Genomic DNA, 22,340 nt, shown 5'->3' on the forward strand with positions numbered 1-22,340 from the left:
GGTAGCAGTTGTGGCTGGACCCTCCACAGCTCCAGGGGCGCTGCTCGGGTTTCCCCTGGTCCACAGAGGACCCCGGGCTGGGGTGGGGGGATCTCTTCACCTGCTGCCAGGTGCACCTTGTCTGGGCACTTCTGTGCACCTTGCGTGTGCACCGTTGCCAGGGTGACCTCCGCTGTGCCTTCAGCCGCCCATACACATGTCCACGCGAGCACCCGCGAGCCGCCGCGACCACCTGGCCCGTGTTCCTCGGAGCCTCCGTGGGACCCGCAGTGGGCGCCAGGGCGCAGAGACCGAGTTGTCTCCAGCCCCCCCGCCAGGCTCTAAGTACCCTAACCTCCCGAGCTGCCCCCTGCTGCCCGCCGATGCGACCAGGGCGTCCCCCGACTTTCCGCGCCCCTCGCAAAGGTCGGAGGTCTGGGTTCTGCGGTCAACCCTGCGGGTCCCCGCGGGAAACCTGGCGTTGTCTGGGCCCCCCCCGAGGGACGAGCCCCTGTCCGGCCGGCCGAGACCCTAGGCCCAGCGGGGGCTGCGGCCCGAGCACACAGTGGGCGCCCTGTCGCCAGCCGGGCCGTGGACCCCGGGCCCGAGAGGAGGGTCCCGATCGCGGCAGGGTACAGAGGAAAGGGCTGTGCGCGGACACGGACTCCGCGGTCCTCCCGCCCCCACGCGCGCCCCGCCCTCCGGCCCTTCCGCGCCTGCGCCGCTCCGCCCCGCGCCGCGGGCCGCCGGGTGACGTCAGGCCCCGCCCGCTCTCGGGCGCCCCCCGGCGGGCGCGCTGAGCTTGGGGCCGGCGGTCCCTTTAACTGCGCGGCCCGAGGGGGCGGCGGCGGCGGCGGCGGGGCACAGGGACGCGGCCGGGCCTCACGCCCTCCCTGCCTGCGTCTCCAGGCCGGGGCGGATGGGCGGCCGCGGGCCGCGGGGCAGTAGCTGGGGCGCGAGCAGAGCCAGGGCCGGCGGGGCGGGCGGGGCCGGGGCCGGGGCGGCCGGGCGGGGCACCGGGGGCCTGGGAGCGGCCGGGCCGGGAGCGGCGGCGGCTGGCGGCGGGCGGGCGGGCGGGGCGCAGGCCGGCAGCGGGGAAGCGCCGGCGTCCGAGCCCCGGGCCGGGCCGGGAGGTGGGCCCCGCGCCGCTGCCGCGCCATGGCGGAGACCAAGATCATCTATCACATGGATGAGGAGGAGACGCCGTACCTGGTCAAGCTGCCCGTGGCGCCGGAGCGCGTCACGCTGGCCGACTTCAAGAATGTGCTCAGCAACCGGCCGGTGCACGCTTACAAATTCTTCTTCAAGTCCATGGACCAGGACTTCGGGTCAGTGGGCCGCGGGGGGCCTGTGCGCGAGCGCGGGTGTCCGCACCTGTCCGTGCCCGGCCCGGGGCTCGGCGGTGCCTCGGTCTCCCGGGGTGCCGTGCGCCCCACCTGGCTGTGTCCTGAGCTGTTGCCTGAGCTGGGGACGCGCGGGGGTCAGGGCGCGGGGCCCTGGCTGCCCGCCCGGGAGCCTAAGAACCAGGACAGTGGGGAGGCACGGCCCTCGTCTCTGCGCCCACTCTGGGCCTGGGCCTGTGTGGCTCAGTGGCCCAGGGTGAGCTGAGGTCCCACCTTGGCACCTGTCAGACTCGGGGTGGCACTGCCTCCTCCTGTGGAGGGCTTGTGATTCCTGGGGCTGGCGTCCGAAGGGTGTAAGGGAAGGGTCCTAGCACTGCCCCCTGGTCCACTGTAGTTAGCCTGGGGGGAATGAGGTGATCTACCACCAGCACAGAAGTTTCCAGAGGAGAGGCTCAAGACAGCCTGTCTCTAAATCCCTCCTCCAGGGTCCTGAGGGTTAGGGCAGAGATCAAGGATCACTGGGGACCACAGGTCGTCCCTCCCCCGCCCCCACCTAAGGGGTGCTGTCCAGTACTTGGGTTCCGGGGAGCAGCCTGGGCCATCTGCTGACTCTGGGCAGCCTCTGGGTCAGTGTCCCCACGTCCAGCCTCAGTGGTGGCTGTGGTGGCTGAGGGGACTTCCCACTTGCACTGGGCTGGGACTCTGGGACTGTAAGGAGGAGGCTGGCTGTCTGAGGCCTGACCAAGCACTGCCAGGGGTAACTTGAATCCCCAGCTCAGCAGTGCTGGGGGCGGGGTACTCAGAGGCCTCATGTGGGCTGAGCAGGTGTGCCTGACCGCCCTCAGGCAGCCTGTGTCCTTGTGTGTGACTGTGTCTCGGGACTTTGACATTGAGGCCATTTCCTGGATTCTCTGGTTTGCATGGACCCTAGGCAGCCCTAGGTCAGGTCAAGCTGGGGCCATTCTACAGCTCTCAGGGAACTGAGGGAAGTTGGGACAATTAGACTCTCTCGCTCACCACCATCGCTGCAGAGAGGCAGAGAGGAAGAGCATGTTCTTGGCAACCCTGGATGGGCTGGGGCAGTGGCCCCACCATGAGAGGGGGCTCAGATCGGGGGCTCTGAGGAACACCCTGATGTGCCTGGGCCCCCTGCCCCTACTGTCCTGCTGTGGGCTGGACCTTGAGTTGCCCAAGCCTCTGTGCCTGGCTATAGTTGGCCATCTAGCAAGGAAAGAGGGGAGTCTGAGGTATGGCCACAGTCACCTGCTCTGGGTTGGGTCCCACTCCTGTTTTTGGCCAAGTTGGGGGGGGTTCTGTGCCTACCTCCCACTTTCTCCATGCAGGTCACAGCAAAGCCGGGCCTATGGTAGGCTGGCCCAGAGCTGTCCCACACTCTGGCTTTGGAAGGCAGTGGTGCAGGGAGGAGTCTGACCCCAGTGTTTAGACTGTGAGGCAGAGATTGGAGTCCCTCTGCTACTAGGGCTGCCTTGCTGATTCCAGGCCTGGCTAGACTTGGCACTTAGCTGATCTGCCTGGCAGTGGCCCTGGTCTCTCTATCTCTGGGCCAAGAGTTCTGGTCTCTGAAGCCACCTGCCTGTGGGCGGTGTGAAGGCTGCAGGGCAGGCGGTGGGGGCTGGGCCTGACCCAGCCTGCCTGGGTGAGTGCCCACTCTGCCTGCTGCAGCTGGTCTATCTGGTGTCAGTGCCCCCAGTGGTGTTGGGAGAGTCCAGACAGGCACCTTGGAGCTTCTGGCAAGGTGTAGAGGACTGGGACTCCCTTGCCCTGGAGCCTGCAGAGCTTGAGCCTGGGAGAGCTCTAGGGTCAGGAGGTGGGGGTCATGGGGAATGGACAGGCGAAGGCACGGTAGGAGCTGAGGATCCCCGCCTTGTGGGGGCATGAGGGGGTGCTCTTTGAGGTCCCTCATGTCATGTACAAGCTCTTTGAGGTCCCCCATGTCATATACAAGCCATCTTCCTGCTCTGTGGTGGGAAGGTCTAGTGGGGGGACCCTGTGCTTCTGGGACCCATGGGCAAGGGTTGGCTGTGGCCTGCTGTGACCTCTGGGAGCCCTGGGGGTCCTCCTGTGGCTGTGCTTGGCTCCAAGGGCCCTGCTCTGAGCAGATTCCTTGCCAGGGCGAGTCTGCGGGGGCGGCGGGTGGGGCCCAACAGCCACAAGTTTGAGGCTAACCAGGATCTTGCCAGGAATTCTGAGGTTGGGGGCTTGATACCAGTGGGGGTGCCCCTGGGTGGCCACCCCTAAAGGCTGGTGGAGACTGCTTCTGAGGCTTGCTTTTCCACCTGGTGAGGCCTGGCCCAGGAGGGAGCCCCTAAATTGTTTGGAGGCCTTCCCCCAGGCTCCACTGAGGCCTCCCCTTGCCCGACTCTGTCTGGAGCTCCTGGAGGTTATGCTGGCCAGTGGTGGGTGGTATCATGCATCCTGAGGAAAGCACCTGCACCCTTGTTCTGGCACCCCCCCCCGCCCCGCTCTCTTGGCTGACCTGTGTGTGGGGGGGGGGGCTGTGGTGCCCCCCCCACCCCCGTGCTTCAGGCCTCAGGTGGAAGGCAGGATGTTCTGTAGTGCTGGGTTGGGGGACTTGGGTTTCTCAGATTGGGGGGCCAGAGGCAGGGACTCTGGGCCTCAAGGGCTCATTTGTGCAGGGGTAGGGGGCACAGAGGGTTGGGCAGCCCTGGGTGCTGGGTCATCTGGGGGCCCTGGTCAGGTGGGCAGTTGGCCCCTGAAAAAGCCAGGCAGGCCCAGTGGTGTGGGGGCTGGGGAGCTCATCTGCCTTCCTGGGGGTGAGTCAGGAAGGGCGGGGGCTTGGGAATGGCAGGGGAGGCTGGGCCTCCTGGGCTGTGAGACAGGAGTTAGGTCCCTCCTGAGTTTCTCTGTTGCTGCTTTCACTCAGGGACCTTTCTCTCAGCCTGCTGGGACCCATGGGACCCGGGGGGGGGGCGGGGGGGTTGGCTTCAGGACTCTATGTTGGCTGTGGCTGGCAGAGCTTTTGGTGGCCCTAGGCCACCTCAGGTCTTCCTGTGGTGACAGCTTCTTATGTGACCTCAGCTGAGTCCCGGCCGGGGGCCTAGCATCCTCTGGAAGCTCAGTTCTGTAGGGCTGTGGTGCATGCATAAGTTGGGGTGGCAGATGTGAGGTCTTCTCTTCCTGTGGGGTATCCACCTCATTGTTACATGTGGCTGGCATGGGAACGGAGGGGTCTGAGGGGCTGCTGTGAGACTCTGGCAGGCTGCCCCCTCCTGCCCTGGCTGGCCTGGTCTATTCTGTCTTCTGAGGCCTGGGTGGTGGGTGATGGACCTGGGCCTTGCTCCCTTGGGGAGTGTGGGGTGCCAGCTCTGTGGAGGCCTCCTGCCCCTGTTGCTGCCCAGAACTAGCAGAGTCAAAGCATCCAGGCTCAACGGGTCACAAGGCTGCTTCCTGCCTGTTCTCCTGGCTCCTGTTTTTCCACTGGGCCCCAGTCCCGGGTGTGGAAATCCTGCTGTGTTGGGCAGGGCTGGGCTCCAGGGGGTAGGGCATCGGGGTGCTCCTGCTGTGGGCCTGGCCCTGCCTGCCCTTATCCCTGAGCCTCAAGAAGGCCATGGTGTGGGGTGCATCTGGGCCATAACTAGGCAGCCTGCCCTTCCCAGCTGCCCCCAGTGTACCCTGCTGGCTGCTGCTTTCCTGGGCCCTTTGAATCTGACACCTGACCCATCCCCCATCTGTGTCTGACCGTGGCATCAGTGGCTTCCTTCCTGGTTAGCTAGCATTGCTTTGGCTGTGTTCTGCCTGGGAACCCTCCCTACCCCCGAACCCACCTGACTGGGGGCGGCATCAAGACATAGGCCAGGGGCTGGCTGCTGGGCAGTGTGGCTGCTGGAGCTTGCTCGCCTCTGGGGCTGAGAATTCTCACATCACCCAGTAGCCCTGTGCCTGGCTGTCCTTTCAGGCCTTGAGCTGGGCTGTTACAGAGGGTGGGGTCTGCTTCTATCTTCGCAGCCAGGTGGACGGGCCAGGAGGGCAGAGGCCTCCCCTCAGGGTGCACGTTCGGGTCTGTGTGCCTGTGTTCATGCGGTCTGATCATCCTCACATCTGTATCAAGGCCTGCTGTGAACCAGGCCCTGTTCTGGGTTGGGGACAGATTTGGGGGGTGGGAGGTGGAGGGGGTGCTCCAGTCAGAGCCCCGTTTTCATGGATCTATACTCCATGGGGCACACAGACACAAAGCAAGGTAGATACTGGCACAGGGTATTCCAGGAGATGACCTTCTGCTGCTGGAGAGTCGGGAGTTTGGACTTCCCTCTGGCCTGGGCCCTGGGAGGGGTCCCCAGAAGGATGACAAGGGTGCCCAGGAAGGGAATGCATCAGGCTGGGGCATCCACATGGAGTGATATCTGAGCATGTGGCTGGACACCCTGGGCTGGCATGGACCCTGGACAAGAGCATGGGGAGGTTCTCCCTCCAGAGCCTGCTGTGGGGAGCAGCCTTGGTACCAGGGGTCTCATGGCAGGATCTTCCCACAGGGTGGTGAAGGAGGAGATCTCTGATGACAATGCCAAGCTGCCCTGCTTCAATGGCCGTGTGGTCTCCTGGGTGAGTCCATGGGATGTTGGCAGAGGATGCTTGGCTAGGGTGGGGGCTGGAGTGGGCTGAACCTGTGGGGCTGGGGAGCCTGCAGGCTGGCAGGTGTCCCCGAGCCACTGCTTTCCTCCACAGCTGGTTCTGGCCGAGGGCGCACACTCAGATGCAGGATCTCAGAGCACTGATGGTCACACAGACTTGCCCCCACCTCTTGAGAGAACGGGTGGCATCGGGGACTCCCGGCCCCCCTCTTTCCAGTAAGGACTGTGGGTTGGGGGCTGAGCCTGGTGGTTCTGAGGGGCCTGCTGCCTACCAGGCCTGTTGAGGGGGGGCAGCTGACCAGGGACCCATGGTCAGTAGAAACTGGTCAGTGGAGGAGGGGCAGGCAAGAGAGGCACTCTCTGGGCAGGTGAGTGGGTGGGAGATGAGGCAAGGAGCCGGGAGAGTGTCCACAGCGTGGTGGCCTAGCCCGCCCCAGCCCACCCCCTCTTGTGGGCACAGCCCCAATGTTGCCAGCAGCCGTGATGGGATGGACAACGAGACCGGCACGGAGTCAATGGTCAGCCACCGGCGGGAGCGAGCCCGACGTCGGAACCGTGAAGAGGGTAACAAGGCTGCACCCTAGACATGCCTGGGCCCCTATGGTGACCCGACTGTGCCTGTCCACAGTTACTGCCCCCTAGCTGATGGGGTCCCAGAGTAGAGGCCCTAGATCTATTTGCCCAGGACCCCAGTTACCCTCTCAGCAGCCCACAGTCACCTGGCTGGCTCCCAGGGCAGTTGGTACTTGAGGCCACACAGGGGACCCCCATAGCTAGCTCCCCTTCTTCTGTCCCCTCAGCTGCCCGGACCAACGGGCACCCAAGGGGGGACCGGCGGCGAGACCTGGGGCTGCCCCCTGACAGTGCGTCCACCGTGCTAAGCAGTGAACTTGAGTCCAGTAGCTTCATTGACTCGGACGAGGATGACAACACAAGCCGGTGAGTGTGTGTGTGCACGCAGATGTGTATGCACACAAATGTGTGTGCACAGGTGTGTTATGGGGTATGTATGCATGTGTGTGGTGTCTGGGGGCAAGTCTGTGCAAGTGTGCAACAGGTATGCACAAGCAGGCACACAGGTAGGTGTGTGACCAATGTGCACACATAAGGGTATCTGTGCATGCGCACAGACTAGCGTGGGCACATGTGCATGGGTGTATGTGTGAACAGGTGTGTATGCACAGGCACGTCATGTGTGGGTGTGTAGGCATGTACAGGTATGTGTGTGTATGTGTGGGGGTGCAGGTGTGTATAGGTGTATGTGACCATGGATGTATGTGATTCCCAGGGCATGTATATATATGAGTGGGCGTGTGCATGAGCAGGTGTGTTGCAGGTGTATGTACACGCACATGCTGGCTGGTTCAATGTCTGTGTCTATCTTCCCTGAGTAGCTCTCCATGTAGGTATGGGGTTTGTATGTGTCATGTGTGTAGAGAGTGTGTACAACCAGGAGCTGAGCCTTCTGATCAGCCCTGTGTTTTCTGCAATCCACCTGGCTAGTGCAGAGCTGGCCTGTCGCCCATTGTGTGCATCCCCTGTCTTGTGTGTGTGTGTGGGGGGCCCTGTTCTGTCCACCCCGCTGCAGCCCTGCAGCCTCTGGCCTGGTCCCTGACCTTCATGCCCCCTCCCAGACTGAGCAGCTCCACGGAGCAGAGCACTTCCTCCCGGCTCATCCGGAAGCACAAACGCCGGCGGCGGAAGCAGCGCCTGCGGCAAGCGGACCGTGTAGGTGGCAGCTGGGTGCTGGGTGGGGTCTGCTCTCCTGAAGCCCCTGTCCAATCCCCTCACTGATCTCTGTCCACAGGCCTCTTCCTTCAGCAGCATCACGGACTCCACCATGTCCCTGAACATAATTACCGTCACTCTTAACATGGGTGAGGCCTCAGGAGGGTCCCCCGCGGGCTGCGGACTCCCTGGGCGAGGTGGCCCCACTCAGCAGGCGCCGGCTCGCCCCTTGCCCCTGCAGAGAGGCACCACTTCCTGGGCATCAGCATTGTGGGTCAGAGCAACGAGCGGGGTGATGGTGGCATCTACATCGGCTCCATCATGAAGGGCGGTGCTGTGGCAGCCGATGGGCGCATCGAGCCAGGCGACATGTTGCTGCAGGTGCAGGGCCGCAGGGAGGTGCTGGGGGGCTGGAGGCGGCCCCCAACTCCACCTCACTGAACCCCTCCCCCCCCAGGTGAACGACATCAACTTCGAGAACATGAGCAATGACGACGCGGTGCGGGTGCTGCGGGAGATTGTGTCACAGACGGGGTGAGACACAGGGCAGGTGGGAGACATGTTGGGGGGCCCATGCAGGGCCTTGCCTGTGTGACCTGCTACACCCCACAGGCCCATCAGCCTCACAGTGGCCAAATGCTGGGACCCGACCCCCCGGAGCTACTTCACCATCCCGAGGGGTGAGTGTGGCCCCTCACGGCTGTAGGGGAGGGGGGGTGAGGGCGCTGGCCCGGCCTGAAGGTCCTTTCCTCTGTGACCCCTGTGCTCCGTCGTGTGTGCTCCCATCTGCTCGTCTGTTTGTCCATCCATCCATTACCACACGGTGGCCACTCAGCTGACCCGGTGCGGCCCATCGACCCTGCTGCCTGGCTGTCCCACACGGCGGCACTGACAGGAGCCCTGCCCCGCTACGGTACGAGCCCCTGCTCCAGTGCTGTCACGCGCACCAGCTCCTCCTCACTAACCAGCTCTGTGCCCGGCGCTCCACGTAAGTGGCAGCTCAGGAGAGCAGGGAACTGAGGCGTGCGGGCGAGGGACCTGGCCGATGTGCCCACCTGGCAGTCACACCCGAGGGCCGTCCTGCCGTGCCGCCAGGGCACACACGTGGATGGACGCTGCTGACGCGGGTGTGTCTGACCCAGCACTGACCCACATGTGTGCCCGCACGCCCGCCCTCCTTGCCATTAGCTGTCTGGGTGGTGGGATTGGAAGATGCCCAGAGGGGTCAGGCCACCCCTGTGGTCCCTCCCTCCCAGAGAGCAGAGGCAGTGCATGCATGTGACCCCCCCACCCGGCTTTCCTGCAGCTAACATGACTAACGATCCTGAGCTGGCGGAGGGGCAGAGGGAGGGGCTCTGGTCCGTGCAGTGGGGGTGGCTGCTGGGCTTGGGCCCAGGATCTTGATGAAGCATCTGCTGGGGGAGGGAACAAAGATCCAGTCTCCCTGCCCTGCCCCTGCGAGAGTCCTTCCTGTGGTGGGATCAGGCCCCACAGTCACTGGATAGCCTCAAGGTCTAGGCTCTATGACCACAGACCCTACACAGACCCTAGGCTCTAAGGTGGGCTGCAGCCAAGGGACCTGCGGCCTGTCCCAAGCCCTCTCCCTGCCTGGGGCTGCTCAGGGCTGAGTAGGGGGCCATGCCTTGCAGAACTGGAGGAGGCACCTCTGACGGTGAAGAGCGACATGGGTGCTGTGGTGCGCGTCATGCAACTGCCGGACTCGGGCCTGGAGATCCGTGATCGCATGTGGCTCAAGATCACCATTGCCAATGCCGTCATTGGTGAGGAGTCCCTGCCGGGCTGGCTCTGGGCGGGGAGGGTCCAGCCCCCCAGGCTCTGCGCCCTGACGTGTGCTGCGGGCTAGGGGCGGACGTGGTGGACTGGCTGTACACGCATGTGGAGGGCTTCAAGGAAAGGCGTGAGGCCCGCAAGTACGCCAGCAGCATGCTGAAGCGCGGCTTCCTGCGGCACACAGTGAACAAGATCACCTTCTCGGAGCAGTGCTACTACGTCTTTGGGGACCTGTGCAGCAGTGAGTGGGGGGCTGCAGGGTGGGGCTCCCCAGAGGGCCTGCCCACCCTGCCCTCACCCACCTTCGCCTCCTGCCAGATCTCGCAGCCCTGAACCTGAACAGCGGCTCCAGTGGGGCTTCGGATCAGGACACTCTGGCCCCACTGCCCCATCCGGCCGCTCCCTGGCCCCTGGGTCAGGGCTACCCCTACCAGTACCCGGGCCCCCCGCCCTGCTTCCCACCCGCCTACCAGGACCCCGGCTTCAGCTACGGCAGCGGCAGTGCTGGGAGTCAGCAGAGTGAAGGTGAGAGCCTGCTCGGTGCCCAGCTCCCCGCTGTCCCTGCCGCCTGGCTCTGCCCTGTGTGCCCACCCTCTCTGCCCTGTGCACTCCTGCCTGCTCTGTGTTGAGGCCCTGGTTGAGCTCCTTCTGAAAGGGGTGAGTGGTTGAGGGGGATGGGGAGAACCCTGCAGACTTTGGTAGTCATGTGCGTGCATCTCTGTGTGTGCATGTATGTGCGTGTGTGTGTGCACAGTTGTGTGTGTGCCTGTGTTTGTGTATGTATGCATCTCTGTGGTTGTGTGTGATGTGCATGTGTGTGTGAGTGTTTGTGTGCATGCATGTGTGCATGTCTGTGTGTGCGTGTTTCCTTGTGTGTGCGTGTCTCTGTATGTGTGCATGTGTGCGCATGTGTAAGTGGGGGGCTTCCAGATGCAGCAGAAGCTAACGGACAGGAGATGCCTTGGGGAGGGACAGAGAGAGGTCCCAGGACACAGTAGAGGACAGATATGATTCCTCAGCACCTGCAGCTCGGCCAGGAGCCAGAGGTGGACGGTCCCCAAATAACTGTGAATCCCCAGGAGCCAACGAGGGATGTTGAGAGGTGTCCCTGAGAGCAGGGGAGAGGTCAGGCAGCCAGCTCAGCAGACCCCAACAGGAGTGGGAGGGAGAGGAGAGCAGGTCAGAGGGCGGTGATGCCAAAGGGGAAGCTGCCGTTGGGTGCCTGTGGGCCTCAGACAGGCACAGCCGGTGGTGGCATGCTCCGTAGGCGGGAATGGGCATCCGGGCCGGGCCTGCTGTGTAACTCGTGCTATCCCTTGCTTTGTGCTGAGCAAGCCTTAGACTGAAGGACTAGCGGAGTGGACCCTCCGGGCCGGTAAGCCAGGGTCGTGCCCGGCGTCTCTCTCGGCATGTTCCCGGCCAGCTGGCCTTCTCAGGCTCCCCACTCTTCCTGGGAGCCCAGGACGGGGGCTGAGCTGAGTAGCTGGCCAGGGCCTTGGGGCTGGACAGAAGGTGGGTCTTGGGGCGGGGTCGGGTGCCCAGGATGGCCGATGGGAACACCGGGCACACAGGGCCTCACTCGGGTCTCAGGTTCTCAGCTGCAAGATCAGGCATTGGGTGAGACAGGGGACACTGAGCTGGCCCCAGAGTGTCCCTGCCTGCCTGCCACAACTCACCCTGCCTCTCCCCACCCGTCCCACCCCCCAGCCTGCTGCAGCTGCTCTTGCTTCTCTGAGTGGGGCCAGCCCTGCTCTGATGTCTGCATGGCTGCCCCCTTCCCACTCCCACCCTGCTTGAGACCACCAGGTTCTGGCCCGGTTGCCCTGGCAGCGGCTGGTCATCCTGGAAGTGGCCTGGCCTGATGCTGACCATCTCATTCCTCTCCCCCATTCTTGACTCCAGGAAGCAAAAGCAGCGGGTCTGCCCGGAGTGCTGGCGGGAGCAGCCGGCGGGCACTGGGCCGTGAGAAGGAGCGCCGGGCAGCTGGAGCCGGGGGCAGTGGCAGCGAGTCGGACCACACAGCACCGAGTGGGGTCGGTGGCAGCAGCTGGCGGGAGCGTCCGGCTAGTCAGCTCAGCCGGGGCAGCAGCCCACACAGCCAGGCCTCGGCTACTGCCCCGGGGCTCCCTCCACTGTATCCCTTAACAAAGGCATACTCGGTGGTGGGGGGGCCACCTGGGGGGCCACCTGTCCGGGAGCTGGCGGCTGTTCCCCCAGAGCTGACAGGCAGCCGTCAGTCCTTCCAGAAGGCTATGGGAAACCCCTGTGAATTCTTTGTTGACATCATGTGACTGAGGAGAGAGTGCCTTCAGCTTGGCCCTGTGGAGGGGGAGCCGGTGGTCCTGCCCACTCCTGCAGGAGGGCACAGCCTCTGGAGCTTATGTGGGCTTGCCTTATTGGTGGCTGTCTTGGGTCAAGCCAGCCTGTGCTTTCATGCACACAAGAGGCCAGGTCATGGGGCCCAGGCCTGGCAGAGTGGGAGCAGGCTGGGCAAGGGGCTGAGGGCACCCCAGACCACCATGATCTGAATTTGGCAGTCCGTCCATTCCCATTTGGAGCAGCTTGTGTCCATGCAGACCCTGTGCCCTTGGGGTGTGCCTCAGGGACCCCCACTTGCCTACAGAGCTGTGCGCAGGGCCCCAGACTATGCTAGGAAGTGGCTGCTGGGCCAGGGCCCCCTCTTTGCCCATCACAGGCCCCACCACTCTTTCCTGGGCTGGGTTGGCCCTTGTCAAGGTGGAATCAGAACCCCCAGGCCCTTCTGTGGATGTCCAGGGTAGGGATCTAATTTATTTATTTATTGCCTGGCCTGTGTGCTCTAGGGGAGGTGGTGGCCAGGTCAGCTGCTCCTGCGCCCACCAGGCTTCAGACTGAATGCAGGGACACAGGTCCAGTCTGACAGTGGGGGGGGGGGTGAGGGGAGATGGGAGGGGGCCGTGTTTCAGCTGGTGGTGGTGGGGATGTGACCCTGAGGGGTAAGGGGGCACAGATGCACACAGCTGCTGTAGAGGCTGGGTCTGGGGAAGAGGGGTAGCCAGCCCACCCTTCCTTGCTGTCCTCGAGTGACTGCCCACCCACTCACGCCGCTTCCTTCCTGGCGTTTCTGGCCTGCACACATCTGCGCTGTAGATACTGTATCGAGTCGGAGTGTCCATCCAGATAGTTAATAGAACTGCTTCTGTGTAAATGTTATTTTAAAGACTAAAAAGCATTTAATTTTATGGGACTAACGTGTGGCCTGTGTTCCTTCTCTTCTGCTGGGGTACCTTAGAAGGCTGGGGTGTGAGGGCTTGTCCCACCTCCCCAGGGCCTGGCTGAGAGCTGACCCAGGACTGGCCCAGTGTTGTCCTCTGGGTCCCTGGTCAGCGACAGGGCTCTGTGCCCGATGCTGGGTGCCAGTAGGGTCCTGGTAGCTGCTCTTCTGTCCGTGGTGCTGGCTCCAGGCTCCAGGGGTCTTGGCAGTGGGTGCTGGCCTTGGTGCTGACCCCCACCCCCCCACCCACTGGGCTCTGTCCACGGTGCTGGTGGCCATCGAACCCCATTTTCCCTGCTTGGCCTGGGCCACAGAGAGAAGGAGGTTGGGTATGTACCCTCCCACTAGCCCTCTGCCCTGCTCACCATTCCTGCCCCATCTGGTCCTGTGGTCAGTCATAGACTCCTGCAGAGGGGTCACGACATCTCCAGCTCTCTTACCAATCTCCTATCCCTGTGATGCTTGGAGGGGGTACTGGCTGGAGGCTCCAGGCTGGGCCTGGCCAGGCAAGTAATGCCCAGTTTGGCCTTTAAGTGACCTGGCTGGTAGGTGTCTTGAGCTCTTGGAATGAACGCCAGGAGCCTCAAGGATCCTTTTCGTGGACCTTTTGTTCAGTAGGGCTGGATCACATGGGTAGGCCTTGGCCAGGCCTTGGCTAGGACAGGGACAAAGCTTTTCTGGGGCCTCAGGTGGGTGCTGAAGCCCTTTGTGGACGCTACAGGCCTAACAGTCACTGTGCCATCAAGGTCAGCTAGTTAGCCTACAGTTAGGATCTAAAAAGCAGCAGCTGGGGTCCAGGTTGGTGGTTGCTTCATAGAAATGTGATTTGTGGGTATCTCAGCTAAGTCTGGGGTCACTGGGTCAGGCGTCACTTGTTTTTGCCCTAAGTCTCCTTCCCCCCACTACCACTACTCCCCTGTCCTCTGGCATCATCTCCCAGGAAGAACTCCGGGTTGTTGAGCTCCAGCCGCTGTAGCAGCAGGTAGCACTTGGGCAGGTGGAAGGTGGCCAGGATGCCCAGGGCACAGAGGAGGATGGCGGCCATCTGCACAGTGGGCTGGTAGGCCACATGCACATTGGCAAAGAGAGGGACAAAGGAGATCCAGGTGATGAAGTAGGCCAGCATGGCAAAAGTGAGACCCCGGGCACCATTGTAACGGCCTGGCTGGCTCTGCACCAAGAACGTGCCCAGGAAGCAGAGGAAGGCCAGCATGGCATTGATGGCATGCACTAGGCCAAAGCTGATCCAGGAGCGCACTCGGCAGTGCACCAGCACCTGCGTGGGTAGCACCCACCAGTCTGTCACCACCTCTGGTGGAAAGGCCACCAGGTACCAGGCACATAATGCCGCTTCCGCCAGCAAAGCAAACAGCACCAGCAACCAGGCCCAGGGCCCCTGCAGGCACCTACGCAGCTGATCTGCCCAGCTTGATGGCAGCTCTGAACCCACAAATATCTGGGCCGCTTGCAGGAAAAGTGTGCTCAGGCAGCCAGTGAGCGGAAGGTGAAGCAGTGGCTGCTGGGCCAGGCAGCTGGCAGGGCCCGGCTGGCCAGGGAACAGAAGGACGCTGAGGCAGACAAGGCCCAGGCAGGCCAAGCCAAAGCAGGCCCGTGGCCCCCCTGAGGCCTGAACCAGTGGGCTGTCCCGGTGCCTAATAAAGAGCCCCAGGGCCACCAGCACCAGGCCCAGCGCCAGAGCCAGCAGTATAAGCAGCACCAGCACAGCCGGCTGCCCCCATGCCAGGAAAGTGAGCCTGCGGGGGAAGCAGCGTGTGCTCCGGTCTGGGGACCACTGGTTCTGGTCACACTGGGTGCAGAGGAGGTCATCTGTCATGTGGGAGGAAAGATGGGGCACTTGGGGGAGAGTTCAGGCTCCCACCCACTTGCTCTGGCCTCAGAGTTGGCCTTGGAGTCAGGACACGAGACCTGGGGGTCCCTGCCCCCACCTGTCCCGTGTGTATGGGCCTTGGAGAGGTGCTCACCTGGGCTGCGCTGATAGGTGCCCGCCTTGCAGTCCACGCAGTCGTAGCAGCAGGAGTGGAAGCCTTTCACACGGCGCACCTGGCCCTCCCCGCACTGCCGGGAGCACTGGGACACGGGCCGCTGCCACAAAGGCCTTGGGGCTCAGGCTGTGCTGGGCTGAGTGCGCCCGCCCAGTCTTTGGGGTGGTCCCCCCGACCCCCCCCCCAGCAGAGCCAGAGCTCGTATGGGGCTGAAGGGAAAGCTGCTGTGCAGTTAGGGCTGTGCCACCTGGTGCTCACCTGGTTCCCAGGCGTGTGCCAGGACATCTGGGAGTGCCAGACCTTCAGGCGGCCGTTGAAGGCACCTACAGTGCGCAACTCGGGCTTCAGGTCCCGCCACACCCACAGTTTCAGGTCATAATCCATATTCACGTTCCCCCTGGCATCGAACTGCAGCGCTAAGCCACGCACATGGAAGGTCAAGTTGTACATGTTTTCTAGGAGCTGGTAGGCGGATTGGAGCAGGTGGGTGGGGCGAGGCCAGTAGCTGTCCCCGGCCCAGACTCCCCAGTGACATTGCTCCTCAGCAGTGCAGGGCCTCCTGGCCTTACCTGCCAGGGCCGCACTGGATCCCGTGGGGGGCAGCCCGAGGCATTGCAGAGCAGTGTGTTGTGGAGGGCCTGGGCCACGCCATACACGGCTGCATAGGCCGCGAAGGTCTGGTGGTGCAGCAGCCCTGCAGACATAGCCTCCAGAGTGACGTGGTCACACTGGGGACAGCGGGGCCCCACCACGTGCTCTTCCAGGCCCGGCTGCTCCTCATCCAGTGAGGCGCAAAAGGCAGGGTCAGCAGCTAGGGCCAGGCAGGTCTGCACATAGGATGGGAACTCGGGTATTGGGGCGCCCTGCTGCAGAAAGCCAAGCACGGTGCCCACCTCAGCCATGCCAGGCAGCGTCATGACCAGGTCTGAGGTCAGCCAGGCCTCACTGGCCACCCAAACCTTGGGCGAGAGCCTGCAGTGGATGCTGTAGCTGAAGAGGGTGCGGGCAGCGCGAGTGGAAGAGAAAAGCACCACCACCTGCACGCTGCTCTGGTTTACCTGGTGCAGTAGGCCCTGGACAGTGCCCAGCCGCAGGCTACTCGTGTGCGGCAATGGCACCAGGCCCTCATGCGCAATGCAGATGCCCCTGGCATTGGCCAGGCTGGAGAAGAGGCTCAGGCCCTGCCGGCCATACTCGTCATCGCTGCCCACCGCAGCCACCCAGTTCCAGCCAAGCTCCTGCAACAGCTCTACCATGGCCACTGCCTGTACGCGGTCGCTGGACACCGTGCGGAAGAAGGATGGGAACGTCTCCCGGTTGCTCAGCCGGTCGGTGCTGGCCCCGTAGCTGACCTGTGGCAGCCAGGAGGCACCTCCTGATGTGGGGGCTCCTGTGGGCAGGGCCAGTGGGGGCAGGGGACCCAGGAGAGGAGGGGGCGCACACCTGAGGCATGAGGAAGAAGCTGAAGAACTTGCCGGTGATGAGGGCGAGCTCAGATGAGTGTGGCCCAATGACTGCCAGCACACGGGGCTGGTACTGCGTGTAGTTGCAGTAGGCGGCGATGTCGCAGCTGCCCGCTTTGGCCATGAACATGAGGCTGGGCTTCATGGCCACCACGGGCTCCGAACATGTGTCAAAGAGGTCGTAGCCCAGGCGCAGTCCTGGCAGCAGCGTGGACCTGTTGTTGACCTCCTCTACCGCCATCTTCATGGCCAGCGCCCAGAGCAGGCCGAGGGACGAGAACCTGGGCCACAAAGGATTGTGGGGGACTGACCCCATGTCCTCCCTTGGGAGCACCCCAGAGCTGAGCCCCCCACACCATCACCCTTTGCTTCCCAGCCCCGGCATCCCTACCTGGTGCAAACGGTGGCATTGGGCTGTGTCCTGTCACTGAGACCTGTGTCCTCAGCTGTGCCCAGGGGGAAGAGCCCGCCCAGCACATAGTCCCCTTGCATCCTGAGCTGCCGGGATAAGCACAATGGGGCACCTGCTCCAAGGCCCAAGAAAGCCATGAGGCCCAGGAGCATCAGGCCTGCCATGGCAGGTGCCAGCTTCCAGCAGGGACGGCAAATGAGAGAACCGAGTGGGGGGCCCCCAATATGATGAGTGGGGGCAGGGGAGGGCAGAGGATTTGCTTAGCAAAATTATCACCTGTCCTTACCAGTCATGTCCAGGGGCCCCTGGGGACACCCTCACTTTTCTAGGCCTTGCAGGTCTGCGCTTCTTGGACTCGTTTATCCTGATGCCACCACCAGGCTCTCTGATTGACAGTGACCTGAGCAGTCGGGCTCTGACTGACCACTGACCACATCTTGTTACATGCCTGTGCCCAAGCCCCACCCCACTCCTGGAAAGGAGGAAGGACACTTAGGACTTCTCTGCCAGAGGGTCCTGGGGTCTCCAGCTGCCTGAGGGAGGTGCGAGTGCCCTGAGGAGTAGATACGGAAACATTTCTTCCAGCCCTGGGAGGACTGTCAGCAGCCTGGGGGTTGGGGGTGGTGGTTGTGGTGTCCAGGGGTGGCTTCACCTGCAGACTCAGGGGGCAGACCATCCAGGGGGACGGCAGCTGGCCAGCTGGGTCCCCATCCTGTAACTGGGGTGGGGAGGGCCCCAGGGTCGGGGAGCTGTGGCCTCTCAGCCTGCCTGAGAACAGTACAACTTAAAGGGTCTGAAACTAGAAACTTTAGGGCCTCTGAGCCTGGGCTCTTGACATAGCAGATGCCTCCCTCTGGGGATGGAGGGCACATGGGCCTGCAGGACAGTGTATGCAAACGAGCAAGGAGAGGCTGTAACCAAATAGGACCCTGACGCTGGGTCTGCACCAGGTGTTTGCAGCTAAGCCCTGATGGAGTTGCCGGTAGCAGGTCCAGCCCAGCCTCTGGGTGCCCCAGAGACCAGTCTCTTCAGGCCTGGGTCTGGGGGACCTGACATGAGGCTCAGATGTGGACACTAGGAGACACTACTGATGCCCCTGGTGTGGAGTGGGAGCTCTGGGTGGTCTCAGCCCTGCTGGGGTCTGGCCAATGTTTATAAGAGGAGTTCTGGGATCTGATCTTTGCTGCCTATCAGGAGGGACCGTGCCACGTGGCGCACTCAGGAGACGCACATACACGTGCGTAACACACGCTCAATGCCCCATACCTGCACACAACATGCCGTACACCTGTATACACTAGAGACACACGTGCAGCCTGTACTCTGGCCCTTGTGGATCCTTCATAGTCATCTGCCTTTGCTGGTACCACATGGTGCTGTGGCCCCTGCTGGGTGCAGGGCAGACCTGGGGGTGGAGGCAACCTGGCTCTGGACACTATGGGGTCTGATGTTGGAGTGGAGTGTCCAAAAGCATGCAGCCTGATGTGTCTCCTCTTTCTGTCCCAGTCACGGCTGTGGTGAGGAGCGGTTCCCCCTCCACAGGCTGCAGGCTGAGCAGACCTTTCTTCTCCTTCCACCCCAGCCCCTTGGACAGGCAGCATCCCCTGTTCCATGCCGGCCAGGAATTGCCCCATGTCCCTGCAGTTGACACTGCCTTCTGAGCCTGGCAGTAGGACCTCAGCCCCATGGGGTCACCCCCTCCTCCCTTCAGTGAGCAGCTGCCTGACACACCAAATACCTCCATCCTGCAGTACACTGCCTGTTTTGTAAGTGGAATTTATTGATGTTGGAAAAACCATCACCCGATTACACTTTCCCAGGGTCTCTGCAAGCTCACACTTGCGCACATCTGCTGCATGGTGGATATGGTCCCCTTGGGGTCAAGGGGCCTGAGCACGGTGAAGAGCCAGTAGGAGAGGCCAGGCCCCCAAATGCGATGGCTGGCCTGTCAGCTGGATAAAAGGGTCTAGCCTCTCTGTGTGTGCCATATCATCATGGGCCTCATGAGCTCTGTGGGGCTGGGGCAGCAAGGGCCAGCAAGGAGGGAACCTGGCATTTTGTTGGATGACGGGGAGGGCAAGGCTAGCACTGGGTTGGCACAGTTGTGGGCTCGCTAGAGCTCTGGGGCAGTGCAGAGCCCCTGGGTGGAGGAGCACCCGACTGACAGGGTGGCTGCAGGGGGCAGCTGATGAGAGCGCAGAGAGAGGCAGGGCAGGCTCTGCTCAGGGCTTCAGTGCCTGGCTATGGCTGCTAAGGACATGTGGGCCCCTGACTAACAAGGAGGTGAGGGGCAGGGAGAGAGTCTACACTGCCAACTGGTGCCCAGGGGTTCTATCCCTGTCCTGGGGACGGCCATCCCTGTATGGAGGACCCGGGGCACCTGGGCACAGACACCGAGGTGGGCCAGTTCCTGCTGAGTGTGTCTGCTGGCAGGCGGGATGCAATCTGTGCCACAAGGACCTTCACCACTTGGCTCCCAGGCAGGGGGCAGCTTCTCCAGGTTTTGCATGAATGTCGATCCCGCCCCTTCCCCGCCCTGCCTCTGCACTTCACCCGTCTGGGTGAGGCCTGATTGGACATCTGTGTAACTTGGCTGAGGGAAAAGCAAGGATGCCCTTGGGCAGAGCACGGTGGCCAGGGAGGAGCAGGTTGCCAGGGCCTGCTTTCTTTTTCTCAGGCCATGTGCCACAGGCCAGAAGCACGGCCCAGAAAAAAGTGTTCTTCCTGTTCCTGGGACACCCACAGGTCTCCATGGTGGGACGTTTGGGTGCTGGCTGCCCCAGGCCAGCTCTGGATGGGAGACCCTGCCCCACCCAGCCCACCAGCTCTTAGGGCAGGTCCAGTAGAGAATGCTCAGCATAGAGTTTCTGGGAGATGTTGTAGACATGCTCGATGAAGGGCAGGGCCTCACCCAGCATCTCCACAGCCTGCTCCGTGGACCCCACGTTCATGGCCTCCAGGAAGACCTTCCGTGTGGGCAACGTACAGAAGGCCACAGTGACAGCCCGGCGGATGATCCAGGGGTGGTATGCGGCCAGAGAGGCATTGTAGGACTCGGTGCAGAGCACAGCCGTGCGTGCATCCTCAGGGCTGGTGCGCAGGCCTTCCAGGAAGAGCTGCAGCCAGCGCAGGGCACGATGTAGCCGAAGCACGGTCCGGCAGCCTGAGTCAGGGTGGCGGGAGCGCCGCTCCAGGTCCACCAGCTTGTGGCTCACCTCGTAGGCCACCATGGACTGCAGGCTGCTATAATGCTCCCGCTGTGGGCCACCGCGCAGACGCTCCATGATCTGCAACTTTGTCGTGACATCCTTAGAGATGAATGAGAAGATGGCACCCAGGCTGTTCAGGAACCTGCTCGAGGGGGAAGTAGACATTCAGCACAGGGTATGGGGGAGATTGCCCCCCACCTCCTGGTACACACATCCACTTTTAGACGGGGATAGTAAGGCTCGGTGCTGCCAGGCAAGTGGTGAGAGAGAACAGCTGACCAGCCCAAGTACGTGGGAGCCTGGTATGCACTGCCCATAGTACAGCACGCAGGAAGTGTGGCCAGGGAAGCCCCACCTTTGGGGGAGGACCCACCTTTGGGGGAGGCTCCACAAGGCAGTGCCCCCCCAAATGTACCTGACTAGCCCCCTCCAGCCGGCGAGGTAGTGATCCAGCAGCACCTCCTGCTTCTCATTGAGACACTGCTTGAAACTGACTAAGACGATCTTCAGGTTGAAGTTCGACTCCAAGTCATCCATTTCTCAATATGCACTGAAACACACAGGTTGTCTCCCTGTGAGTCAGCTCACTCCCTAGGTCATTGCTTCAGGGTGGGGGTGAGAGCAGTCAGAAAGAAACTGCTGAGATCCAGGTGCCCCCACACTGAAAGCCCACCGGGGGCCCCTGATCCCCTCCTCCTTAGGGACCTGTTCCACTCTGTGTGGATCACATGCTCGCACACAATGATCTAGTGCTGCCATGCCCCTGGCCCCAAACACAGGCCTACAGATCTTAGCATGGCCCCTCCTTGTCACCCAGGCTTTCAAATCACTCTACTGTATCTTACCTACAGCACACACCTCTAACTCGTGTTTTCTTGATTGTTTATTGTTCGTCTCTCTCACCAGAAAGCATCTGTCTTCACCAGTTGGAGAGACAATTTGCTTAGTCTCTGCCCAGAGCTAAGCAGCCTTCCAGGTTGGATGCCCCATGAGACAAACAGCCCTGCCTATGAGGGCGATATTCTTGGGGAGGTTGTTGGATAATAACAAAGCCAGAAAATTCCAACATGGCAGGGATCCCTGGGTGGCGCAGTGGTTTGGCGCCTGCCTTTGGCCCAGGGCGCGATCCTGGAGACCCGGGATCGAATCCCATGTCGGGCTCCCGGTGCATGGAGCCTGCTTCTCCCTCTGCCTGTGTCTCTGCCTCTCTCTCTCTCACTGTGTGCCTATCATAAATAAATAAAAATTAAAAAAAAAAAAAAAAAATTCCAACATGGTACATAAAAAGAGATAAACACTATGAAAAAGAAGACAGTAGAGTGAGGTGGAGGGCCAGGCCCTTCCTTGCTTTACTGCTGCATCTTGAGCTAGAGCAGGAACTGTGGGGTCACCACTGTCAGACACCAAGGTTCTCACTGCTATTGGAGCTGTATAGGACCCACACAGAAGGGCAGCTGGGCCAAAGGTCCTCCATACTCTGAAGACAGCCACAAGGCCCTCTCCCAGCCCAAGGAACCTTCCAGAAGTGCCTAGGCCAGAGTCTTGCCCTGGGTTCTGCTCACATTCAGTCACTCCATAAATATTCAACTGCCCACGCATTAAAATGGGTGCTACTGGGCAATCCCGCCTCTGCTGTCCTGGGCACCTGGGGCTGACACTGTGGTTGGACCCAGCTGCATATCACCACCTGGGATGCCAGGACCATCTGCTAGGGCTTGGCGGCTGCTGAGCCCCCAGAAATGAGCTCACCCCATCTTCAGGTGTCGGGGCAGTCGACCTGGCCTCAGGAAGAAGACGGTCCTCCAGAGACTTCCACCACGCCCCTCACCTCTCTCATCCAGTCTTTCATCCACTGAGCAGGTCTCTGAGACCTTCGGGGCTCTCTTCCTGGCCACCAGACATCCTGTGGGCCTGGCCCTCTCGTCCAGAACCACAGCCGGCAGCCAACGGGAGCGGCTGGGAACCTTTCAGAACTTGGAAACAGGAAGCACACTGCTGTGCAGCACGGCCAGGCAGCCTGCCAGCTGTGGGGAGGTGATGCAGGGCACCAGCACGGCTCCCCAGGGTCAGCCCACAGCTCCAAGGTCAAGTCTCGGTCAGGAGGCCTGCCTGAGACCCCAGCCTTAACAGCTGATAGTAGGCGGAAGGCCCCGGAAGAAGAAGGCGCCCACCCCGCCACACCCAGCCCAGCGGGCAGGGGCGAGGCCAAGGGGCACCGGGCTCGGACCCCGCGCTCGGGTAGAGTGGGGCCCGGGTCCCGGGCGGGTCCTGCCCGATCGGAGGCCGGGGGACTGGGCGGGGAAGCAAGGCAGTCTGCCGCCCCGTCCTGCGCCCGGCCCCTTGGCGATGCCCAGGCCCACCTGCCAAGTTCGGTTGGACTCTGCCCCCCGCCACAGGCCCGAGCCTGACACCGTCCCGCTCACCTGTGCCACCGAGGCTCACCTGAGCCGCCGCCGTCGCCGCCGCCGCCGCCGCCGGACCCTCCGCCCCGTCGCCCCGCCACCCCGCCCCTTCTCCCACCTGCCGCCGGGATTGGTGGCTCGTTGCCC

The 22,340-nt window shown here is 62.5% G+C and overlaps 3 protein-coding genes across 8 annotated transcripts; 1 reads left to right on the forward strand and 2 right to left on the reverse strand.

The window, feature by feature from the left end:
• Window positions 1–1,059: 1,059 nt before the first annotated feature.
• On the forward strand, window positions 1,060–12,677 carry DVL1 (dishevelled segment polarity protein 1). 2 transcript variants are annotated; one of them, XM_055306892.1, is made up of 15 exons: window positions 1,060–1,307; window positions 5,834–5,903; window positions 6,027–6,148; window positions 6,393–6,496; window positions 6,733–6,871; window positions 7,567–7,660; window positions 7,740–7,809; window positions 7,902–8,041; window positions 8,118–8,194; window positions 8,273–8,340; window positions 8,496–8,648; window positions 9,310–9,441; window positions 9,525–9,692; window positions 9,770–9,976; window positions 11,354–12,677. In XM_055306892.1, exons 1-15 carry the CDS (start codon window positions 1,138–1,140, stop codon window positions 11,740–11,742), a joined length of 2,103 nt encoding a protein of 700 aa, XP_055162867.1. In that variant the 5' UTR covers window positions 1,060–1,137; the 3' UTR covers window positions 11,743–12,677. The 2 variants fall into 2 exon arrangements, with proteins under 2 accessions (XP_055162867.1, XP_055162869.1); XM_055306894.1 differs by having other exon boundaries at window positions 8,496–8,573.
• Window positions 12,678–13,587: 910 nt separating this feature from the next.
• On the reverse strand, window positions 13,588–16,746 carry TAS1R3 (taste 1 receptor member 3). The gene is made up of 6 exons (XM_055304898.1): window positions 16,562–16,746; window positions 16,151–16,451; window positions 15,277–16,059; window positions 14,966–15,169; window positions 14,687–14,807; window positions 13,588–14,531 (listed from the first exon to the last, which is right to left on the reverse strand). Exons 1-6 carry the CDS (start codon window positions 16,744–16,746, stop codon window positions 13,588–13,590), a joined length of 2,538 nt encoding a protein of 845 aa, XP_055160873.1.
• A 1,596-nt stretch (window positions 16,747–18,342) lies between these two features.
• CPTP (ceramide-1-phosphate transfer protein) lies at window positions 18,343–22,286 on the reverse strand. Of its 5 annotated transcripts, none has more exons than XM_055304685.1 (3): window positions 22,234–22,286; window positions 20,207–20,341; window positions 18,343–19,933 (listed from the first exon to the last, which is right to left on the reverse strand). In XM_055304685.1, the coding sequence occupies exons 2-3, from the start codon at window positions 20,326–20,328 to the stop codon at window positions 19,411–19,413; spliced, it is 645 nt and encodes a 214-aa protein (XP_055160660.1). In that variant the 5' UTR covers window positions 20,329–20,341; window positions 22,234–22,286; the 3' UTR covers window positions 18,343–19,410. The 5 variants fall into 5 exon arrangements, with proteins under 5 accessions (XP_055160660.1, XP_055160657.1, XP_055160656.1 ...); XM_055304682.1 differs by having other exon boundaries at window positions 22,215–22,284; XM_055304681.1 differs by lacking the exon at window positions 22,234–22,286 and adding an exon at window positions 21,541–22,187.
• Window positions 22,287–22,340: the final 54 nt, after the last annotated feature.

This window comes from Nyctereutes procyonoides, unplaced genomic scaffold, assembly GCF_905146905.1.
Source record: "Nyctereutes procyonoides isolate TBG_1078 unplaced genomic scaffold, NYPRO_anot_genome, whole genome shotgun sequence".
NCBI lineage: Eukaryota > Metazoa > Chordata > Mammalia > Carnivora > Canidae > Nyctereutes > Nyctereutes procyonoides.

What these genes read in the sequence shown, in the direction of transcription:
- DVL1 (XM_055306892.1), top strand. Translation starts at nt 1,138, where the DNA reads ATGGCGGAGACCAAGATCATCTATCACATGGATGAGGAGGAGACGCCG. An exon ending in TCCCGGCCCCCCTCTTTCCA is followed by an intron (nt 6,149 to 6,392) that starts GTAAGGACTGTG and finishes TTGTGGGCACAG; the next exon opens with CCCCAATGTTGCCAGCAGCC. An exon ending in CTTTGGGGACCTGTGCAGCA is followed by an intron (nt 9,693 to 9,769) that starts GTGAGTGGGGGG and finishes GCCTCCTGCCAG; the next exon opens with ATCTCGCAGCCCTGAACCTG.
- TAS1R3 (XM_055304898.1), bottom strand. Translation starts at nt 16,746, where the DNA reads ATGGCAGGCCTGATGCTCCTGGGCCTCATGGCTTTCTTGGGCCTTGGA. An exon ending in GCTTCTTCCTCATGCCTCAG is followed by an intron (nt 16,060 to 16,150) that starts GTGTGCGCCCCC and finishes TGGCTGCCACAG; the next exon opens with GTCAGCTACGGGGCCAGCAC. An exon ending in CACCTATCAGCGCAGCCCAG is followed by an intron (nt 14,532 to 14,686) that starts GTGAGCACCTCT and finishes CCCACATGACAG; the next exon opens with ATGACCTCCTCTGCACCCAG.
- CPTP (XM_055304685.1), bottom strand. Translation starts at nt 20,328, where the DNA reads ATGGATGACTTGGAGTCGAACTTCAACCTGAAGATCGTCTTAGTCAGT. An exon ending in GGCTGGAGGGGGCTAGTCAG is followed by an intron (nt 19,934 to 20,206) that starts GTACATTTGGGG and finishes CCCCTCGAGCAG; the next exon opens with GTTCCTGAACAGCCTGGGTG.